The 22535-nt window shown below is 36.6% G+C and overlaps 1 protein-coding gene across 1 annotated transcript in view; it reads right to left on the bottom strand.

Moving 5' to 3' along the window:
* The window catches only part of MLIP (muscular LMNA interacting protein), a 160421-nt gene that overhangs the window by 11916 nt on the left and 125970 nt on the right, over positions 1 to 22535 (bottom strand). Inside the window, 1 exon segment of the mRNA XM_049777647.1 lies at positions 21696 to 21740. Within this exon segment, the coding sequence (XP_049633604.1) occupies positions 21696 to 21740 (45 nt within the window).

Raw genomic sequence — 22535 nt, forward strand, 5'->3', positions numbered from 1 at the left:
TGTTGTTGTTGTTGTTGTTTGATTGTTGGTTTGTTTTGTTTTGTTTTTCCTTCTCTCACTTCTTGTCTCCCTCTTCTTCCACCTTCTCCTCCTCACTATCATCAATTCAATCTATGTCAAATAAAAACCACAGGGTTATCTCCTCTATAGGAAAGGAAAGCTGACTTATAGAGTGCTGTGGACAAAACTGAAAAGGGTAAATACCTATATAGATAGACCTCACTAATACAGTGGTCAGTACTCAAGACACAAAACCTATACATATACAAAATTTGATCTATTAGTTTCCTTTCCTTACAAATACTTTACTTACCTATCTTTCTGTACTCAGCGCACCTCTTGCCCTCCTAACCTCTCTACATTAATATACACCTAAGCTAACTTCTGTATGTTTATATGTGGGCAGGAGAACACAGAGATAGAAATCCTACTTAAGGGACAAACCTAAACCACAAACAACCCATACCTATACCCCATATAACCCCTTCCATATAATATTCCCTCTCCCTCCTCCGAAAATCCAACTATCTCTTCACCCCTCAATCCCACACCCAATATCCCTGCCACATTGTAATTCTTCACCCTCAATTCTTAATCCATTAGGCATCAAGACTGACCTCCTGCTCCAATGAACCAGTACCCACTACCCAAGTGAAGAGACACCTACTCAGCTCTCACCTTGTTCCCGGCAAGAAAATACAACCAACACCCTGACTGACTCATGCAATGTGGCCCTCCTAATCACCTCTCCCTAACGGGAATGATGGCTTGATACCGGAACTAGCTCCAAAGGACCCCTAATGCAAGAACTCTACCCAAGACCTCCCTGCCTGGACCACACATATTACAAGGAAATCTCAAAAGACAATGGGGAAGCCTATACTTTCATCATAAGTATAGACCTATATAACACTACCTCTTACCCTGTTTCTTCCCAAATGTAAAATAATCTCCAGTTTCACTTTCTCCCTTTTTGTTTCTTTTCTTTTTTTTTTCTTTTATTCTTTTTTATTCTTCGTTTCTTGTTTTGTTTTGTTTTAGTTTTTGTTTTTTGATTTGATTTGTTTTTGCTTCTTTTGGGTAACTCCAGGTGGTGTTCAGAGGGTGCTCCTGGCTCTATGGTCAGAGATCGCCCCTAGTGGGCATTGGGGACCAAGTGGAAGGCTGGGATTTGAGCCACTGTCCTTCTGCAGGAAGGACAGACGCCTTGTCTCCATGCTATCTCTCCTGGATCCACTTTATTCCTTTAATTACATACTTTATTTAATCTGTTTTTTTAAAGAGAAACTATTATTCTATAGATATGTGTGAGCATATATATTTTTAGTTTTTGACATGTGTCTGTTTTCTTCTCTCTCCACCCCCCCCAATGCACCAGCAATATAATGTAGCACCACTTCCTCCTGCAAAGACATATTAAACAGAGGGGAAATTGTACATATAAAAACAAGCTCTTATCTACTAAGGATAAGAACTCATACTTGTTTACAACACAAGGACATCTCCCACCCTGAACGTATGTCATGTGGATCCAACTTAGACTCCAAGGAACTAGACACCGACTGTCCAGCCTTGACTCCTGGATCTCTGACATAGAAATGACAGAGCTCTCCAGAACAGTTCCAGGAACCAAATCCCCTCCAGGGCATTCATAATGCTGCTCTGATGCCAACATGTGCCAGTTCTAAATTTATAACCTGACAACAAGAAAATGGGAACAACTTGATCTAAGAGCAAGTTGTCCTTCCTCATCAGCCAATGATAAGACAAAATCAGAAAACATGTCACCCTTTGACCTGAGCAAAAGCCAAAATCGCTATATACGAATGACTGGTTGTTACAACCAGGACTCGACAGTATGCATTCCGGGACCAACAACAACAACAACAGCAACGAAAACCTCTAGCCTAGCTTTTGGTCTACGATCTGTTCAAAAAACAAGATCTCCAACTCCAGAGGTCTGACTGAGACAACTGCAACTGAACTGGTCTTCCAGAAACAGAATTAAAGAATTTATCCCAGGCTCCATCCTAGGAGCAACATAATGGCCAAGACCACCAATTACAGAAGAAGGATTAAAACGACACTGAAGAAGCATAACTGCTAGAACCACAAAGAAAGACTCCATCATAAGCTCCATTCCTTGAGCTGCACAGTCACCAAGATCTCTAGATACAGAGGTCTGATTTTACCATCCAAGATGAAGCAGAAGTCTTCCATACACCACAAATGAACCGAGGGGAGAGTAAATGATCTTGTAAGGAGTCTACAGTTAACTCCATGACAGTATACTTCAGGGGTGGAAAACCCTGTAACTCCTAGGCCAAGGGAATTCTCTCTATAACATCCCCAATACTTAATGTGCCTATGCAGGGGGAAAAAAGAAAAAAAACACACAAAATAATCATCTTTCCACACATTTATTGATTGATCAATTATTTTGACGTCTTTATTTATTTATTATTGAAGTTGATATCTCCAATTTCATTTTATTTTATTTATCTTATCTTATCTTTCTCTTTCTTTTTGCACTCTGGCATGATTTGATTTCAGAACCGAGACTATTGTGTGGTGCTTGTCTTTATTGCTGTAGTGCTCACTGGATATTTAATTTGATATTTCTTTCTGTATTGTTGTTGTGTTTCAATTACTTTTTTCATGTCCTCTCTCAAACTGAAGTTGAAAGCCTCTAGAAGGTCTCCACCCATTTTCAGTGCATTTGACTTCTTTATTTTGTTTGTTTTTTTTGTTTTGTTTTGTTTTGTATTTTTTTATTATTTTGTACTTCATTATATTGCTTTTCTTTCCTTCGACAAAAACCACATAACTTAATTTATATAGCTCTGCTTCTTAAATAGAGGGGTAAACAAGGGAGGGTACCAGGACCAAACAGATATATGACCATTAATAGTAAGCTAGACAAAGAGGGGACCACCTACTCTAGCAGCCCGGGGGGGTGATGGTGAGGTATATGGGTTGTAGAAAGGGAACTGGGATAGGGGGAGGACAAATTTGGTGATGGGTATTCCTCTGATTCAATGTTAATATGCACCTAAATACTACTGTGAAAGATATGTAACCTATTATGATCACAATAAAAGTTAAAGAAAAAAGAAATGAGTGGAGAAAACTGATCTTTCCTACTTCAGTATGGGCTTTTAACATATTTATATAAAGTTAACAATCTTTTGGAAATATAAACAAATAAGAAGATTCGCCATGCTTAGATAAAACTATGTAAGTTCTTGGAAAAAGGAGCAAAAGGCAGAGTAGGAGGCAAGAGGATACTCTTAAGCAAGCAATTAAGCAGAAAGGAAGGTCTTATAATGGTTATATACAGACAGCACTCTTTCTTCAAGATTAAATAGTTCTTGTTTTTGCCTCCTACCATAGTTTCCAAATTGATTTCTAAATTTCACATCTTCCTAGCCTCTCCTAGGACAGTGGTCGGCAACCTGCGGCTAGGGAGCTCTTTACACTTTTTATTAAAATTTTTTATTTTTAATTATGAGAACAAAGATGCAAAGAAAGAGGACAAGGTAAAATTACAGTGGAAGGACAATTACCCATAAAGAGAATTCTCAGAAGTCCCCTCGCTGATATCAACTTTAAACTTTCAGCCAAAGAGCATTAAGAAAAATAAAACAGATCCAATGTACAATTACTTTGTCCCTCAAGTTTCCAGATTGCAATACATAATATTTCTTAGCAGCACATCAAGCAATCTAAAGCCATAAAACTTATGTAACTCCTTAAACATTGAAGGCATAGTATTTTTTTACATTTCCATGTACATGTATATTAGTTTAAGTTAACCTCAAAAGTGGGTTTTTCTTTTTAAGGATAAGAGTCAAAGGAGCTCAGAAAAAAACGGTGTTAGAGTGGCAATAATTGTTTGAATAGGCCCACCAAAATATGGGGGACATGGAAAGGAAAAGTCTTGGCCTAAATACAAGGAGACCCTACCCTTGAAGTTTCCTGGCATAAGACCAACTCTAAGTTCCAGGCAAACTAGATTGCCCAATCCAAGACATTGTCTGTAGTGCCAACACACTTTTATTTTTCACACAGTCTCTGTTGGTATAATATTTCTGTATTAAAGATCCTGGAATCTGCATATCCTACATTGAAGTCAGGATGTGGAGCGTCCTGTAGTTTCACCTCACAATTAAAGGGCAATGCGGAAAGCCCTGTCCAGTACGCAGGTCATTGATGTTCTTGTCTTCTCAGTGTTAAGGGAAGTCTCTTTTGAGTAGATAGATGTCAGAGCAGCAGTAGGGTCTTCCCTGGTAGAGGATTGCTTCCAGGTGTTGTTATAAAAAACCCTGGATGTTTCGTAGATAGCTTCCCTGGTTCATGGGTGAACCGAGAATGCCCATTCTCCTGAGGCCTGTGCCAGGTCATTATGTGTTCAGGGTGTAAGGTCCCATTGTACTACAAGATTTGTGTGTTCCAGTCTCTATTAGATAAGAACTTATTTGTGTGTATAGTATTTTCCCATTTTAATGCGCCTATGCAAACAAGGAACAATGCCACATGGCGTTATAAACTCATATGGGGGCTGCAAGAACAAGTCCAAAAGTCCTCATGACATGGTTAAACATAAGCATTAAACTGAGGGACTCTTTCACCGAATATTTATTATTGAACAGCTCACGGAGAGAAGAAAAGAGAATATTTAGTAAGAGTTAGCTGTCAAAGAAAATACATATAAAATATTCAAAGCCATACGTATCCATTTTATGTCTTTTGAAATAGTAGGGGGTTGTTAAATCCAGTGCACCACGTTGGTGTGTGATTAGGACTGTGCAGTACTGAAGTTAAAAAGGGTAAATGGGGGTACTGATGGTTGGGGGTGATAGAGTTAAAAAGTGAAAATGAGCTTTACAGGGGTGTGTGAAAGAGCAGAATACCAGATGGACATTCTACATACACAAAACATAACTTAAGGATAGGATATATTATTAATATATACTGTGCGTGTGGGGGGGTGATAGCCCCCACGCAGTTTTGAACATGTAGACTGGTAAAAAGTTGCCAGAGACTGCCTTAGTAAAAATGAGCAGCTCTTAGCACCCCCAAATTTGGACCCACCATTTCTGGCCCCCTGGACTGGGTCCCAGGGAAGGCCTGGAGGCCGGGGGCAGGAGAGGGGATGGCTGGGGGCCTACCAAGGCTCCCAGCATGCCCAAGCTAGAGAGAAAGCCTTCGACATTGGGGTCTCCCCAGACCCCATGGTGGCTAGAGCTAGCCTCCAGATCAAGAAAGGATTCGGTAGAGAACCAGAAGCCAGGATCTACCTGCCCTTCTCCCTGCGCCCTCCCCCCCTCTTCACTGGGGGAAGGGCGCGGGGAAAGCTTGGGATCCCCTCCAGGAGGGACCACCCGACACCCACCTTTCTGGCCACCTGGGCTCAGTCCCAGGGAAGGCCTGGAAGCCCGGGGGGGGGGGGCAGGAGAGGGTACAGCTGGGGGCTACCAAGGCTCCCCGCATGCCCAAGCTCGGCTCTTTACACTTTTAATTTGGCTCTTCTGTGTGCGGGGCTGCTGCTCCATGACTCAGGACTCTGCTCCTAGCTGCTGTCAGTGAGCACCCTGTGTGCAGCCCGGGCAACCGGCTCCAAGAGTGTATGGTTCCCAGTATCAATCCCAAACAAAGGTGTTTCCCCAAAGCCATCCTTTCTTAAACCTCTTCCTTTGATATGTAAAAGACCACTGAATATGTACTTTTTGTCTCTCTCTCTCTTGACTTGAAGCCTCCTGGGATTGGGAATTGGTTTTAATAAAGAAAGAGGTGTTCTAGCATTTTGGGCTTGAGGCAGAGTACAAGGTAAAAGGCCATGGACTCCATGATTATTCTTTCTTGGCTAGCTTGGTTTATTATTTCTTTCCTGCTACCCTGCTTCTTCAGACCAGGTTGGGTGGGGTTTAGAAATACAGTGCCTGGAGTGATCTTAAAACACATATTTTATTTTGCACAAGACTGGGCATCTTCCATGAAGTGATTCTCAACCCAGAATTTTCTTTTCCGTGGATTCTCATGTTCAGAGTACTCATGATTAAAGTTGTGAGCTAATGCCCTTAAATACTGTTTTTCATATTGATTATGGCTTTCTCTACAATATAAGTGCCAATCAGAAATTTTTGCAAGAGTGGAAACATTTCAGTATCTTCTTTTCAGACACAGCTATCCCAGAATCAGATTCTTTTTTGAACACATCCATCTTATGTCTCACTGAAAAATCTACTTGTGAAACTCCCCTGCAAAGAAATATTAAGTTATAGAGAAAATGAACAATGTCTGCCAAATACACAAGCTTAGCTACTCATTCCTTGTCTACCTGGGACTGTACAAAGTCAGAGTTCTACTCTCACAGGAACTGCACTACTTCTCCCCTCTTGCCGACAAGGCGAGAGAGCAACCTTCTCCAGAATAGCCACTTCACTTCTTCATGGAGAAGATGCTAGTAGTGGGCATCCATCCTCTCACCCAGGGTGGTGAATAGCCTGGATTTGATCACAATTGTGAATTTTACATATTATCTTTACTGTGTCATCTGTCACAGAGTTTAGTTCAGCAGGGAGTTTTTCTAAATCCAGTCTATTATACAATGAGTGGATACAATGTACGGGTGTGAAACTTCAGTTTCTTGTGACTACACAAAAACACTGAGCCATGCACAGTGCATCATCTGTACATACATTAACACATCAGATTATTATTCTGAGTGAAATGAGTCAGAAGGAGAGATGTAGACATAGAATAATCATTTGTGGCATATAAGAATAATAACTGACAATATGGTAATAATATCTAGAGAAAATAGGGATGAGGGACAGGAGGACTAGTCCATAATAGGAAGCTTGCCATAAAAAGTTGTGAGTTCGGTTAGAATAGAGAAAGGTACATTATGACATTGATAGTTGGAACTATCACTCTGGACAAGAACTGGATGCTGAAAATGGATGTGACATGCATGGTACCCTCTGCAAACCACAGTGTCATAAGGTAATTTGCGATCCTCAGTGTCATAAAGGAAAAGAGAGATAGAGAAAAAAAAGCAAAATGACTGCTACTGACATAGGCAGAGGAGGGTGAAGGGGAAGGAAACAAGGGACATTGGTGGTGGGAAAGTGCAGTGGTGAATTTGACGATTAAAAGTATGAATAATTTTGTAACAAATATGCTTAAATAAAAATTTTTTTAAAAAATGTTTCAGGCACTCTATCATAATTCCTTTAGATATGATATTATATGCTTTTAACAAAAGGAACGTTTTTGTTTTTGTGTCTATTTTAGTTTGGTTTCTTGCAGTACACACTAAAGTGTCAATAGATTTTTTTTTCCTTTCAATGAAATTACTGCTTTTCTCTGGAACACTGTTCTTGCTTTTAAAGATTGCTAAAAAGGTTTTTCTCTTTTACCTGTTTCATCTCCATATTGTAGGGTTTCAAATTTTCTGCACATTTTGATTATCAAGAGGAAACGTTTTGAAACTTTTTGCTTCCTTATCAGAAATCAAAACATTTTTCCTCGAGAATTAACAATCAGTGGATTCAAAATCTGTATTTCATGGTGGATGTTACTTCACGTCTAAATCAGCTTAATCATAAACTACAGGGGGAAAGAAAACACATTTTTTTTCGATGTTGGAAGCTATTTTGTTTGAAAACAAATTATCTGTTTTTGTCAAGATTTTGACAGAGACTTTGATTCACCTTCCAAGCCTGTTGAAACATCGCCAAGAAAATAATGCTGATATTGACATTACCTTTTTGAAATAGCACTTTTAAATATAAGGGAATCTTTTCTCAAGAGGTTTCAGAATTTTAGAAACAGCAAAGCAACGTTGGCCTTTGTTAAAAACCTCTGGATGCCACTGTAACGGAATTAAATTTTTCTCCCTTTAATATAGACATTGGCAACTTTGAAATGCAATTTCTGGATTTAAAAAGCAAAGAACTGTGGAGCTCGAAATTTGAACATCTTTGTGCTAATTTAGAAAGATTAGAGAAACACAAATGTGAACTTAGTTCACAGCACAAGTGGTCTGCTTTGAAAGACCTGGAGAAGGAAAATATGTTGATTTTTAACACCTAAAGTAGTATTCCTGACTCATATAATCAACTAAAAAAACTAGCGTTTGCTTTTTTTCCCTTATGTTCTACATATTTATGCGAACAATCATTTTCAAGCATAAATCTTATCAAGAGTAAATTGAGGAATCATCTCATCGATGAGAACCTAGAATTTTACCTAAAATTAAAAACAACATATAAACTTGACTTACTCAAAATTTCCAAGGAAATGTAAGGCCAATGTTCACATTAGTGTTTGTGACTTTGTCAGTCATTGTCAGGATGTAATTTTCTCTACATTGTAAGGCAAATTTTATGGAATTTAACATCGATAAATAATATCGTTGTAAAGTTTTTGTTTTATTAGTTGTGTTATTTGTATCCTCCCGATCTATGTGGATACTTGCATGCAGAATATTCTCAATAAAAATTTATTGAAACTAAAAACACTGTACCATCCTATGTATTTTTGGATTTAAAAATGTGGCTCTCAGGGCTAGAGAGATAGCATGGAGGTAAGGCGTTTGCCTCTCATGCAGAAGGTCGGTGGTTCGAATCCCAGCATCCCATATGGTTCCTTGAGCCTGCCAAGAGCGATTTCTGAGCATTTAGCCAGGAGTAACCTCTGAGAGCTGCCAAAAAACAAAAACAAAAACATGTGGCTTTCAAAATAAATTTCAATTGTGGTTTTGGTGAGATTTGGCTCAGTTGGGGAAAAAAAGTTGCCAACCACTGTCCTAGGAGATATTTCTGAGTTTCTTACCTCTGAACATTGACATAAACATGTTTATGTGATCTGAGCAGTAAATTTCGGTGGGGCTCCTTCAATTTATATTACTAATATTGTATACTATAATGTCAATTAAAGTTTCATGAACATATTTAAAAAAACACCCTGTCAGTTTCTCTTTAGGAAAGAAAACTTGATACATAAGATGCAGTGGACAATATTTCATAGGGCAGCCACATCTTATAGTCCTTACTACCACATTGCTAAGTAATCTACATGAGAAAACTATGGTTGTCCTAAAATGCTCCAGCCACTATCTAATCCAGAAAACCTCATTTAGCAAGCCCAACCCCATCACTGATCAAGTGCCTAAAAATTGGAAAACCTTCCAACTCCAACTCACTGGCCCAATGTTTTTAACTTATTTTTACTGTATTTAATTATTTTTCTTTTTCTTCTCTCTTATCTTTGTTTTTCCTTTCTGTCTCTCCTAATCTATTTCTAAGCTACTTATTTATCTTTTCTTTTTTTAATTTTTTTTTATATTTGAAAAAACCCTTCACCAGTGAAACAATCCCATCACCAATATCCCAAGTGTCCCTCTTCCCCACCCCACACAGCCCTGTATTCTATACAGGCTTTCTACGTCACTCATTCAGTCATATTTTTGTTATGGTAGTTCTCAGTGTAATTATTTCTGTAACTACACACAACAATCTCTGTGATGAGCTTCATGTCGGGAGCTGGACCCTCCAGTCCTCCTATATTGTATCTCTGAGAATCATTACACAAATGTTTTTCATTTTTCAAAAACCATAGATGAGGTTGACCATTCTGTGTTTATCGCTCTCCCTCTGACTTATTTCACTCAGCATAAAAGAGTCCATGTACATCCATGTATAGGAAAATTTCATGACTTCATCTCTTCTGACAGCTGCATAATATTTCATTGTATATATGTACCACAGTTTCTTTAGCCATTCATCTATCTAGGCTGTTTTCACAGTCTGGCTATTGTAAACAATGATGCAATGAATATAGGTGTGAGGAAGGGATTTGTGTATTGTATTTTTGTATTCCTAGGACATACCCCTAGGATTGGTATAGCTATATCTTATGGGAGCTCAACTTCCAGCTTTTGGAGAAAAATCTATATCACCTTCCACAAAGGTTGGACTAGACGTCATTCCCACCAGCAGTGAATAAGAGTTCCTTTCTCTCCACATCTCTGCCAGCACTGCTTATTCTCATTCTTTGTGATGTGTGCCAATCTCTGTGGCATGAGATGGTACCTCACAGTTGTTTTGATTTGCATCTCCCTGATGATTAGTGATGTGGAACATTTTTAATGTGCCTTTTAACCATTTGTATTTCTTTTTTGTCAAAGTGTCTGTTCATTTCTACTCCCCTTCTTATGATAATTTTTTTTCTTATAAAGTTCTATCAGTGCCTTGTATATTTTGGATATTCACCCCTTATCTGATGGGTATTGGGTGACTAATTTCTCCCACTCAGTTGGCTCTAGTATTCTGGGCACTATTTCCTTTGAGGTGCAGAAGCTTCTCAGCTTAATATATCCCATCTGTTTACCTCTGTTTCCACTTGTTTGGAGAGTGCTATTTCCTCCTTAAAGATGGTTTTAGTCTCAATGTCATGGGATGTTTTTACCTACGTGTTGTTCTATATAATTTATGGTGTCAGGTCTGATATCTAGGTCTTTAATCCATTTGGTTTTATCTTTGTACATGGTGTTAGCTGGAGGTCTAAGTTCGCTTTTTTACAAGTGGCTAGCCAGTTGTGCCAACACCACTTATTGAAGAGGCCTTCCCTGTTCCATTTAATTTTTCTTGCTTCTTTATCAAAAATTAGGTGACAGTATGTCTGCGGAACATTCTCCGAGTACTCAAGCCTATTCTACTGATCTAAGGTCTGTCTTTATTCCAATATCATGCTGTTTTGATAAATATTGCTTTGTAATATGTTTATTTATCTTTTCTTAATTTAATTATTTCTTAAGTGATCAGACCCATCCTATTAGTGTCAAGCCTCTAACAACAACATAAGAATAAATCACAATGTCTATCTTTAATGGTCATGAGATTGTAGACTGTGGGCTCCTCTTTAAATGTCAAACCTAAATGATAAACAATCCATGCCTAAAGTGTATATAGACCCTCATTATATTATCCCTCTTCCTGCCTTTAGAATACTTCTATCCATTCATCCCTTGATCCTGATCTGATATCACTTCTTATTTAACCTGCTTTACCCTTAGTTCTTAACTCATTAGGTATTGAGACCGAGACCAACCTCCTGCCCCAATAAGCTTTCACCCAGCTCCCAAAGTGAAAGGACACTCTCTCAGACCCACATCTCATTCCTCGACAAGAAACTATAACCAACATTCCTGCTTACTCATTCTTTGTGGCCCTTCTTCTCAACTCAGTGTGGGCTCTTGCATGATACTAGAATCAGCTTCAGAAGGACATCCAGTGCAAGGACTCTATCTGATCCCTTAGTGTTGCAAATCAGTTCTCAGACTCAGCAAAACCATACTGTGTGATAAAAATGTGCCCTGGATTTCACCCCACCCCAAGAATATCTCAAAAGACTTAATGGGTAAGCCTATATATTTCCTTTATCTGTTTAATACATTTTAGTATGTTTTTCCCAAATGTAAGGTAGCATCTTACATCACTTCTTTCTTTAATTACTTTTTAAAATTTATTTTTATTTATTTCTTCTATTATACATATATTATATTTTTTTCTTTAATTTCACCTGTTGTGGTTCTGTTTGTTATGAAAACCTACAAGAAAGTCTTGCCTGGAATAAAAAGTCAGGTCAAAACCAGGATACAGAGAGTGTGTTGCCTAACATTCTAACCCCCAAATGCACTAGCAATATAATATGGCACCATTCCTTTTTTCAAAGGCATACTAAAAAGGAGAAATTTTATGCATAGAAACAAGCTCTTATCTATTAGAGATAAAAATCCCTACACCTTTAATACAAGGGTGCCTCCCACCCGGAGCATGTGTCATGTGGCACCAACTTATACTCCATATGATCAGTCAGTGACTGTCCAATCCTGAGCCCTAGATCCCAGACAGAAAAATGACACAGTTCTCGGCAACAGCATCAGGAACCAAACTTCCCATGGGAAATTTCTAGTACTGCTCTAGCACCAACTTGTGCCAGTTTTGATATGACATCTTGACAATGAAGAAACGGCAACAACTTGATCTAAGAGTAGTTGTCCTGTATCATTACCTAATGGTAAGATGAACTCAGAAGACATGTAGCCCTTTGATCTGTGCAAAAACTAAGATCACTAATTACAGAAGACTGACTTTGACAACTATGACTGGGCAGAAGAACTTATCCTGGGACCAATACCCTAGCATAAACTTCAGCCTAGAATTTGTACAAAAACTAAGATCTCTAATTCCAGAGGTCTGATTTTGACAATTATGACTGAGCAGAACTTAATGAAAGACTCTATCCTAGGATTCACTCTAGGATCTGTGTAAAAACAAAGACTACTAATTACAGAAGATTGATTACAACAACAGTGATGAAACAGAACTTCTAGAACCATAAAAAAGACTCTCTACTAGCCTTCATCCTATGACCTGTGCAAATACCAACATCTCTAGTTATAGAGGGCTGATTTTATCATCTGCAACTGAGTGGAAAGTTTCCATAGCACCATAAAAAGATCTTGGGTGTAAAAATGAACATGTAGCCATTGTTATTCCCATGAGAGTATGCTTAAAGGGTGGAAAAGCCCTGTGTCTCTTAGGCCAAGGGAATTCTCTTTCTAATTTTCCCAAGACTTACTGTGTCTATGGGAAAAAAAAGGTCAAAAAATGTCAAAAAAAAAAAAAAAAAAAAAAAAAGCACAAAACCTTGCCATACCAGCCCTCCTTCCTTTTTTATTTTTATTTTTTGTTCTCGTGGTTACTTTTTGTTTGTCTTAGTTTATGTGGTGCTTTTTTGTAATTTTTTGTTTTGGTCTTGTTTGATTTTTGGTTTGTTTGGTTTGTTCGTTTTTGTTGTTATGTTTTTCTTCTCTTTTTTCTTTTTTCTTTGAAATTGAGTTTTATATCCTCTAGATTGACTCGTCCTGTTTTTTCCTTCTATTTTTAATTTTTCTTTCAAACAGAACAACATAACGAATCTTGTTGTTCTGCCTCATAAATTGACAGGGGAAAGTGGATGGTACTAGGACCAAACAGTCAAATTAAAGTAAAAGTAAAAGATAGTCAGACTTAAACTCAAAACCCAAAGTCAACTACAACAGAATTGACACCTATTCTATAACATGCTAAACAGAGAGGAGACCAGTTATACTAGGAGTTCGGGGAGCAAGGAGAGATACGGTATGCAAACTGGGAACTGGAGTGGAGGGAGGACAACAATTGTGGTTGAAATGCCCCTGATTCATTGTCACTCTGTACCTTAAATATTACTGTCAAAGATTCATAATTCACTTTGGTCACAATAAAAATTATTTTTAAAAAGGCAATAAGAATTATAATTGAGAAAAGTAAATGAAAGAATGGAGTTTAATAGACATATTCAGGGACTTCCATCCTCACAAAAAAAGTATACATTTTCTATTTAACAAGGAAAATTTTCCAAACATCTCACAAATGACATAATTCAAACATACATATGTTTATGAATATTTAAATTATCTCAAGCAAAATTCCAACACATGAAGCTAAACAAAATATGCTAAATACAAGATCAATAACAATTTAAGGAGGAATTAAAAAGTATCCTTGAAACTAATGAGAATAAAGAAACAAACTATCAGAATTTGCACCATACATTAAAACCAGTACTAAGGGTTAAATTTGTTGCAATACATTAGGACTAATAAAAAACTGCAAATCAAGAACATAGTCACAAAATTAATCTCCTAGAGAAGGAATAAGAAATAAATTCCAGAACTAGTTGAAGAGAAAAGATAATTTAAACTAGAGCAGAAATTAATCAGCCAGGGGCCTGAGTGGCAGCACATGGTAAGATGCTTGCCTTGCACAGAGTTGATTCAGGTTGGATGTGGTTCAATCCCCATCATCCTATATGGTCCCCTGAGCCAGGAGCGTTTTCTGAGCTTAGAGCCAGGAGTAACCCCTGAGTGCCATCAGGTATGCCCCAAAAACCAATCCCCCCAAAAAGGAGAAGAAATCAATGAGCCATGAATTTAGAAGCCAATAAAATTAGTCAATGTAACCAGAATTTGGTTCTGTGAAAGAATAAACAAGATACAAAAATCTTTAGCTAGATTCATGAGAAATATAAAGAGCAAAATCATAAATAATTTGGATTAGAAATAATATAAAAAGAGAAATGACAACAGACCACTCATAAATATAAGATACAATGAGAGTTTACTATGTACAATTTATGCTGTATGCTAGAGAACATAGAAAAATTGACAATACTTAGAATCATAGAGTTTCACAAAACAGCACAATTAAAACAGAAAACTTGAACATGACAACCACAGGGAAGTAATTTGAAACAGCAATTAAATATATTCCTCCAAAGTAAAGTCTGGTTCAATAATGATGGGTTCAATAATGCCTTCTACAAGTTCTCCTAAAGTACTCAATAAAATACTTTTGTATCAGTTTTTAGGAATTCTACATTACAATCTTATGCAGTGAATATTGATCCTACTAAAAAAAAATCAAAGAATAAGCACCACTATCAAGTGGAAAGTATCCCAAATATGAAAGGATAATTCTATATACACAAATTAATTAATGAAATATACTAAATTGATAAAGGACATATAAAATCATATAATTATACCAATAATTGCAAAGAAATCTTAGGCTAGATTTATGATCAAAAAATAAAAAAAAATAGTGTTGGAAAGGACTTTCTTCAAGAATGTAATGTATACAAACCCATATCCAGTACCATTCTTAATGGTGAAAACCCAAAATCATTACCTCTGAGATCAGGCACAAAGTAACACTTTCTGTTACCTGCACTTTTTTGTTTTGTTTTGTTTGGGGTCACACCCAGCAGCGCTCAGGGGTTACTCCCTGGCTCTGTGCTCAGAAATCACTCCTGGCAGGCTCGGGGGACCATATGGGATGCCAGGATTCAAACCACAATCCTTCTGCATGCAAGGCAAATGCAAGGCAAAGAATCAGAAATCATAAGGATCCAAATTGGAAAAAAATTAAAATGACACTATAGATGACATAATAATAAAAAACAAACCTAAGTAGTCCACAGAAAAGATTCCTAGAAATAATCAACCAATACTGAAAAGCAGCTGGCAATAAAGTGAATACATACACATCACATACACACAAACACACACAATCTATCAAATTCCTATATCCAGATAATTAACAAGAAGAGTAAATGTTAGAGTCTGCTCCATTTAAAATAATGCCCAAAAACTCCAATACCTAGAAATCAACATAATAGTAGAAGTGAGATATTTATTTCATAGAATCTATAAATTACTTAACAGAGAAGAGTACCACTGTCTTAAAAATGAGAAATATTACATTTATCTATTGCAAGAATCAATAATGTCAAGATTACTAGCCTGCCTAATTTATTATATAGATTCGATGTAATTACCATACAAAGTATAATTACATACTTTAACAATTTAGAATGGGCAAAAATAAAGTTACTATGGAATCATAAAATACTCTGAATAGCCAAAGCCATATTGAAAAATAAGAAACTAAGAGGCATTTCATTACCATACTATAAAGATACAATAATTGATACAGTGACAGAATATTGGAGCACAAGGTCAACTGCTTTATTCAATTGATCATTTTAAAATCATACCTACCAAAAAGTTTGTGAGTTAAAATATGTAAATCTTTTGTAATTTTAACAATCTTATGCAATGAATATTGATACTACTAAAAAAAGGCAAAGAATAAGCACCACTATCAAGTGGAAACTATCCCAGGTATGAAAGGATAATTTCATTAAAATATAGGAGTTAAAATATGGGAAGACTAAAAGTGAAAGAGAGTAAAGGAAGCCCCATGTCATGTCCTCTTATCTCTGCCCAGACAGCATCAAGTGAGCAGGTATACAAGGCTCTGATCTGAAATGTGAAGAAATGTGAAGGGGCAGGGATCAGCTGTGGTACAATCCTAGAGAAGTCCAGCAACAGGTTACAAAGTATCAAGAACCAGTGAGGACAAATGGATGACCATGGATGACAGAGTGGATGACAGAGTTTCACCAGAAGACTTCTTTCTTTGAGGGGTTGGGCTTGGGGGCCACATCCGAAGGTTTTCAGAGGTTAGTCCTGGCTTTGTGCTCAGAAATCATTTCATATGTGTTGATCATATGTGTTGTGTATGTAAACATTTCCATGGGATTATTGTGTTACTGATCCTACCCTAATCAGTGATTGTGCCCTACCCTAGGGTGTGACCGGCTATTCTGCTCCCACCCTAGGGTGGTACTTGATTCTGCTCCCAACCTAGGGTTGTAACTGATTCTGAAGTATAAAAGCAAAGTTCTGTGGAAGGCAAGGGCTTTTCTCGAGGGCTGATTCTGGGTTTTTTGGCTTCAGCCATGTCCACAGAATAAAGATGATATCTTTTGAAGCCTGACTGCCTTTTAGCTTTATACCCGCTGCATTCACCTCAGAACTGCTGGCTGAACGGGGTGACAGACGCGAGATTCGAGCTGGAGGAGAAAGACCTCATCCTCCATCCCTCCACCAGTCAGCCCCATCAAGGGCTGATTTGCAACAATATGGAATGCTGAGGATTGAACGTGGATTGGTCCAAGTTGGGCCACATGCAAGGCAAATGCCCTACCACTGTGCAATCATTCCATCTCCAAAGACCTCTTAGAAAAGTGTGCAATGGATAGAGGATGGTTTAGGGACAAGGCCAATTCATTATACACTTAAGAGTAAAGAGAGGGGGCCGGGAAGGTGGTGCTAGAGGTAAGGTGTCTGCCTTGCAAGCGCTAGCCAAGGAAGGACCGCGGTTCGATCCCCCGGTGTCCCATATGGTCCCCCCAAGCCAGGGGCGATTTCTGAGTGCATAGCCAGGAGTAACCCCTAAGCGTCAAATGGGTGTGGCCCAAAAACCAAAAAAAAAAAAAAAAAAAGAGTAAACAGAGAAAAGGCAAGTGGGAGGTAGCAAGCAGGGGCAGAGTTCTTGAAAACATTACTGGTGGAATGGCTGGGATATAGATTTGTATCTAAACCTCAGAGCCAAGAACACTATTAACATGAGGGCAAAACTACAATAACTGAACTTAAAAATGTGCTTGTTAAGGAAGCAAGAGGATAGGAGGGAACTTGTAGGCATTAATGGAAGAGAGTGGACATAGGTAACAGGTTTGGTATTGAAATATTGTATTTCTGAAACTCAATTATGAATAACTTGTAAATCCTGCTGTCTTAATATTTTATAAGACTTTTATTAAGTTTGATTAAAAATGTCATTTATAGTAATATCTAGATTTCCCATTTTTGTATAATAGATACATTAGACAAAATAAAGTTTATTTATTTATTATACCTACAATGGCAGCTATCGCACCCCCTATCCTTAACTTTTAAGTGTGCTTTCTGCAGGCATCAGATGTCTGAGCGATCTAACCCGCTACTCTGTTTCTTTATATTGGAGTGTTTAGACCATTGACATGTAAAGAAACTATTGACAGAAAAAGCTGTTGTAAGAATATATTGTGTAGGATTGTTGTTGTGTTATAATTGTGTATTTGGTTTGTGTAATTGCTCTCTGAGTAGTTAATTTAGGGCAAGTTTTGTTAGTGCAAATATTGTCTGAAATGTTTTTAATCCTCCCTTTTATATAAATTGGAGTTTTTCTGAGTAGTGGACTCTAGGTTGAAAGTTTCTTTCATTCAATGGCTTGAATCTGTCACTACATGTATTTCTTGCCTGGATTGTTTTAAATGGACAATCTAATTTCATTCTTATGTTTACACCTTTATATTTGAGGTTTTCTTCTCCCTTACTGCTTTAAAGAGTCTATCTCTCTGTTGTTTTGCCATTTGAATTGCTAAATGTCTTGGTGTTGTTCTGCTATTGTCTAGTGTTTTGTACTCTTTTGTCCTCTTGAATTTGTAGAAAAACCACTTTTCCATGGGTAGGGATTTTCTTCTCATTATTTCTCTCACTATGTGTTCTTTCCCTTTCATGTTTTCTTCCCCTTATGATATTTCTATAATTCAGAGATTATTTCTCTTGTCTTTGTTCATTAGGTACTTAATATTTTCTTTAAGACTTTTGCATCTCCTTTATTTTTTGACTTTTTTTTATTAGTGATGGCTTGTAATTTGTCTTCAAGTTTGTCTATGCAATTCTCCACCTAAGTTATTCTACTACTTTGCTTGATAACATGTTTTTTAAATCCTTCAGTTCCATTTTTATGAATTCTTTCAACTTATGAAAGTTTTTCTTTGAGTTGGTTGAATTGCTCATCTATAGACTTCTTAATTTTACAGGCCAGTGATTCCTTGATTTCCATTGCTAGCCCAATAGCTGTTTAATTTAGGCCCTTATCTATAAGATTTAGGCATTTGAGAAGTTTGTTAGAATTTCTCTCCATATCCCCTACTATGGATGTCTTCCTTAACTTCCCCATTAATCTTTGCATTTAGATTTTTGGATTGCTGGAGTATTGGGGTGTTTTATAAAGTGATCTATTAAATTGTTTGTATGAAAGGTGGCTCGAGGTATATATTCTTTAGAGGTTATTTTTTAAACTAGCAAGGTTGTCTAAGTATGATTAAAATTATTGCATACGAGTTTATTGATTTGTTAAGCTGGGTTTTGAGCTGTATATTTTCTAAGAGAAAGAAGTGCTAGATCTATTCTCCTAGAAACTCTATGATATAAATTGTAATAACTTCATTTTGGGAAAAGGAGGGTTGATAGGAAAGAGGGGGGTTTTATAATGGCACTGGAACCCAGAAGAAGGCGCAGTTAACACTTCGTGGAAGGTGTTAGGATGGAAGTTTCCCTGTTCCAGCTCAGACACAGACCTGACTATCTCCAGGGGACAATGGTGCCGAAACCCAGAAGGAGTCTGAGAAAAAAATTACAGCCCCATTTGCATTCTGTTGAAGAAATTAAGACGTGAAGTTTCCTATTCCTTCTCAGACACAAATCAGGCTGGCTAAAAAGAACAGGTAATTAGTGATGGTACTGAAACCCTAAAAGAGGCTTAGGGAAGGCTGGAAAGGCCCATTCAATATTTATGCATTTTTTTTTAATAAAATTAGTAAAGGAGGGGAAAAAACAAGGATGGAGCTAGGGCCAATTTGTCTCAGGTGCATTGGTGGTGATAAAAAATACAGAGCTAAATATCCAAGCCAAATTCAATAACAATAGAATCTTGATCTATTGACATAAACTATAACAATCTAAACTTAAAATGGGCCTGTAATACTGGTAGGCTAGGAAGAAAATAGTGATATTATGGGATGTACTCTAAGAACATTGGTAGAGGGAGGTCAACACTGGTGGTGGTGTTGCCCCTGATTCATTGTATGGCTAAAATCCAACTATGAAAGACTTTGTAAATCACAGTGGTTTAAAATAAAATTTAAAAATCATTTTATATGCTAGAGTATTGATCATTTACATCTAATATTTTGTAAATTGTGCTGAGTGAAATTATAAATGCAGATATTTAAAGAACCTTGATTTTTACACTTATTCTCAAAAAACACATACTGTATCAGTATTCAACATATGAAAATAGTTACAGAAATATATACACACCTAAACTGGGGAGTTGCTTAGCTTCATTGTTATTTGCAGTACTTTTTTCTTGGCAACTCTTTCACTTTAATGTGTTAGTAATCGTAGACTCACAGTGTAGTGGGTCTTGAAAGCGTGTTGCAAAATGCCTTCCTTGTTCAATTAGGGAATTGATATCTAGATTGTCAGTCTAACAATTAGTGTCAAAGCCAAAAGTAAAACGTGGATCTTTTGAGCTACCAGTTCAGCATTCCTCCAACTATACTATGTAGCTGTCATTCTTCTAAACCCTTTTGCATTAATACACACATACTCTTGCAGGCACATTACTTATATGCACTATATATACAGTCACAAATACACCCACTTAATACCATTTAATGTTATTGAATCAGTCTATTTTAAGATTAAGACCATTTTTTTAAACTGACATTTTAGTATAAATAAATAAATAAAAATGTTGTTGAGATATGACTGGTTAGCTATTAAAATAGGACACAAAAACAATTGTTCAATAAAAAAGAAATGGTACTAAGTAGTGATTTTTTTCTTTTCTTTTTTCCACCCTCCTAGTCTCTCTCCATTAGTTTCTTTTTTTTTTTTTCTTGCATTTCCATTTCTAAAGCAATATTTACGGAGTTGTTTCTAACAAAGTTTCAGGTGTACAATGATCCAAAAAATATTTCACCACCAGTGCTAACATCTCATCTGCTCCCAGTCTGGTTCCTTAGCATTACACGGTTATTTTCTTGTTAGCTCCATGGTTTGGAGAATAGTAGTACAATGAGATGCTAGGTATCAAATAAGGGAAAGATACCTCTATTACACTTGACTCTAGATTATAGGAAGAAGGAAACAAAACATGAAAGGATAAACATGAAAGGATAAAGGGACAGAAATTAAAGAGGGAAGTAAGAAGTGGAGCAGGAGGTAACAGGGACAGGAATTAGGGAAATAAGGTACAACAAAGTTGTAGAGATCTACATACATACATACATACATACAATGATAAATATATATCTGAACCACAGGAGTTATTCTGGTTTCTTGTGCTTAAATTGCTTTTCTAGAAATTTTCATTATGTTTACTTAAGATATCAATTGTTTAGAAATTTACAATTAAAAATGATAAGGTAGTACATGCATGTTACTGGCCCATATACATGGTGTTCACATGCACATATCACTGGCATATCCTCTCTTAGATGTGAACTTTCATATATTGATGATGGGGTATGTACAGGGGCTTTTGGAGTGGGCCATGCTCTCTTTTCACTGTTTTTCTCTCAGTCTCTCCCAGATTCCTAAAGAACAACCTGATTTTGCTTCAAAAATTTTAAGAAATAAATAAAACTAAATTGCAATATCTAAGTGACATTTTATAATTTTAGTAGACTAAAATTAGGAAATAAAACATTATAAAAGTAAACAAATAACTTATTTAACCAATTTTTGTCTCTAAGTAATAGGATCTAGCATCGAAATTTATGCTATTTACCATGGTAGTCATTTTCATTATCAAGCCTCTAAAATATGGGTGATATGAACTGTAAGTACAAATAAATTTCAATGACTTTGTCCAAAGAAATGTAAAACAGCTCAATTTTACTTATTATATGTTGAAATAATAATGTTTAATCCAATTAATTAAAATATGTTATTGAAATTAATTTGACCTGTTTCTCTCAATTTTTATCATGTTGTTACCAGAAAATTTTAAATATATATGTGTGCCTTTTTATTGTTCATCTCTGATATAGATCACTTACATGCTCTGCTACTTTTGATATAGATCACTCACATGCTCACCTTGTCTAGCTCCATTCCCGTTTCCACATAGCTAGAACAGTAACAAAAGTGGCCTTCTCTTTGGACCGATTTGTTATTTTTCCAATAAAAAATATGTTCTTCTCTACACACAAAGTTTGATTTTGTTAATGTTTTCAAATTACAAAAGTACAACTACAGAGTTATAGTAAAAAATTAGAACCTTTTTTTTTTAGAAAACTATGAAAATAAACATACACAATTCTCTGTTTACTTAGACTCAGATAAAACCTCCTTGATATTGCTTGGGACATCAGAATCTTTATTAAAGTACATGATTTAGTAAAAGTATACATACCAGCTGACTCTCAGATACTGTAGAAGAGAGGGATGAGAGATTTGCCTGTAAAATTACAAATATAATTTTCACTTAGTAGAATTCAAAATAAGATAATATATTTGTTTTAAATCATGCCAACTCTGCAACTCCCCCATGAACATTTTTCCAAATATTGCTTCTCTCTCAATTAATCTAATAAGGGTCTTTCATTAAAGCTAATTGAAAATCATCTTTAATAATTTTTATTTTGACCAAAGTGAATTACAAATATTTTACAGTCATATTTTAGGTACATAATGACATTGAATCAGGGCATTCCCACCACCAGTGTTGTCTCCACCCCCACCCCCGTTCCCAGCATGCATCCCATATTCCCCTCTTTTTGCACCCTGGGCTGCTAATATAACTGGTCCTCTCTGTGACTAGCTTTCTGTAGATTGGGTATAGATTCTATTATCTTTGGCTTTGGATATGGTATTTAAGTCAGGTCATTTTTTTTATTTCTACTCAATGTTCAGATGACTGGTCTTGTTATCATCCATTTTCTGTCCACCTCAATTTATGAGGAAGAAGATAATTCAACTTATGTAGTTCTGTTTGAAAAAAAAATAAAGGTAAAAACCTGGCAGAAGTCCATCCAGAGGTTAAAGATATCAATTTAAGAGAAGAAAGGCAAAAACGAAAACAAACAAACAAAAACATAACAAAAAGACAAAAACAAGAAAACAAAAAAACTATAGGGTTTCTCCGCCCTTGAAGCATACTGTCATGGGAATAACTACAGGCTCCATACATGCCCTTTACTCTTGCCTAGGTCTTTCTGTGGTGCCAGGAAACTTTCCACTCAGTTGTGGGTGA

This window comes from Suncus etruscus, chromosome 7, assembly GCF_024139225.1.
Source record: "Suncus etruscus isolate mSunEtr1 chromosome 7, mSunEtr1.pri.cur, whole genome shotgun sequence".
NCBI lineage: Eukaryota > Metazoa > Chordata > Mammalia > Eulipotyphla > Soricidae > Suncus > Suncus etruscus.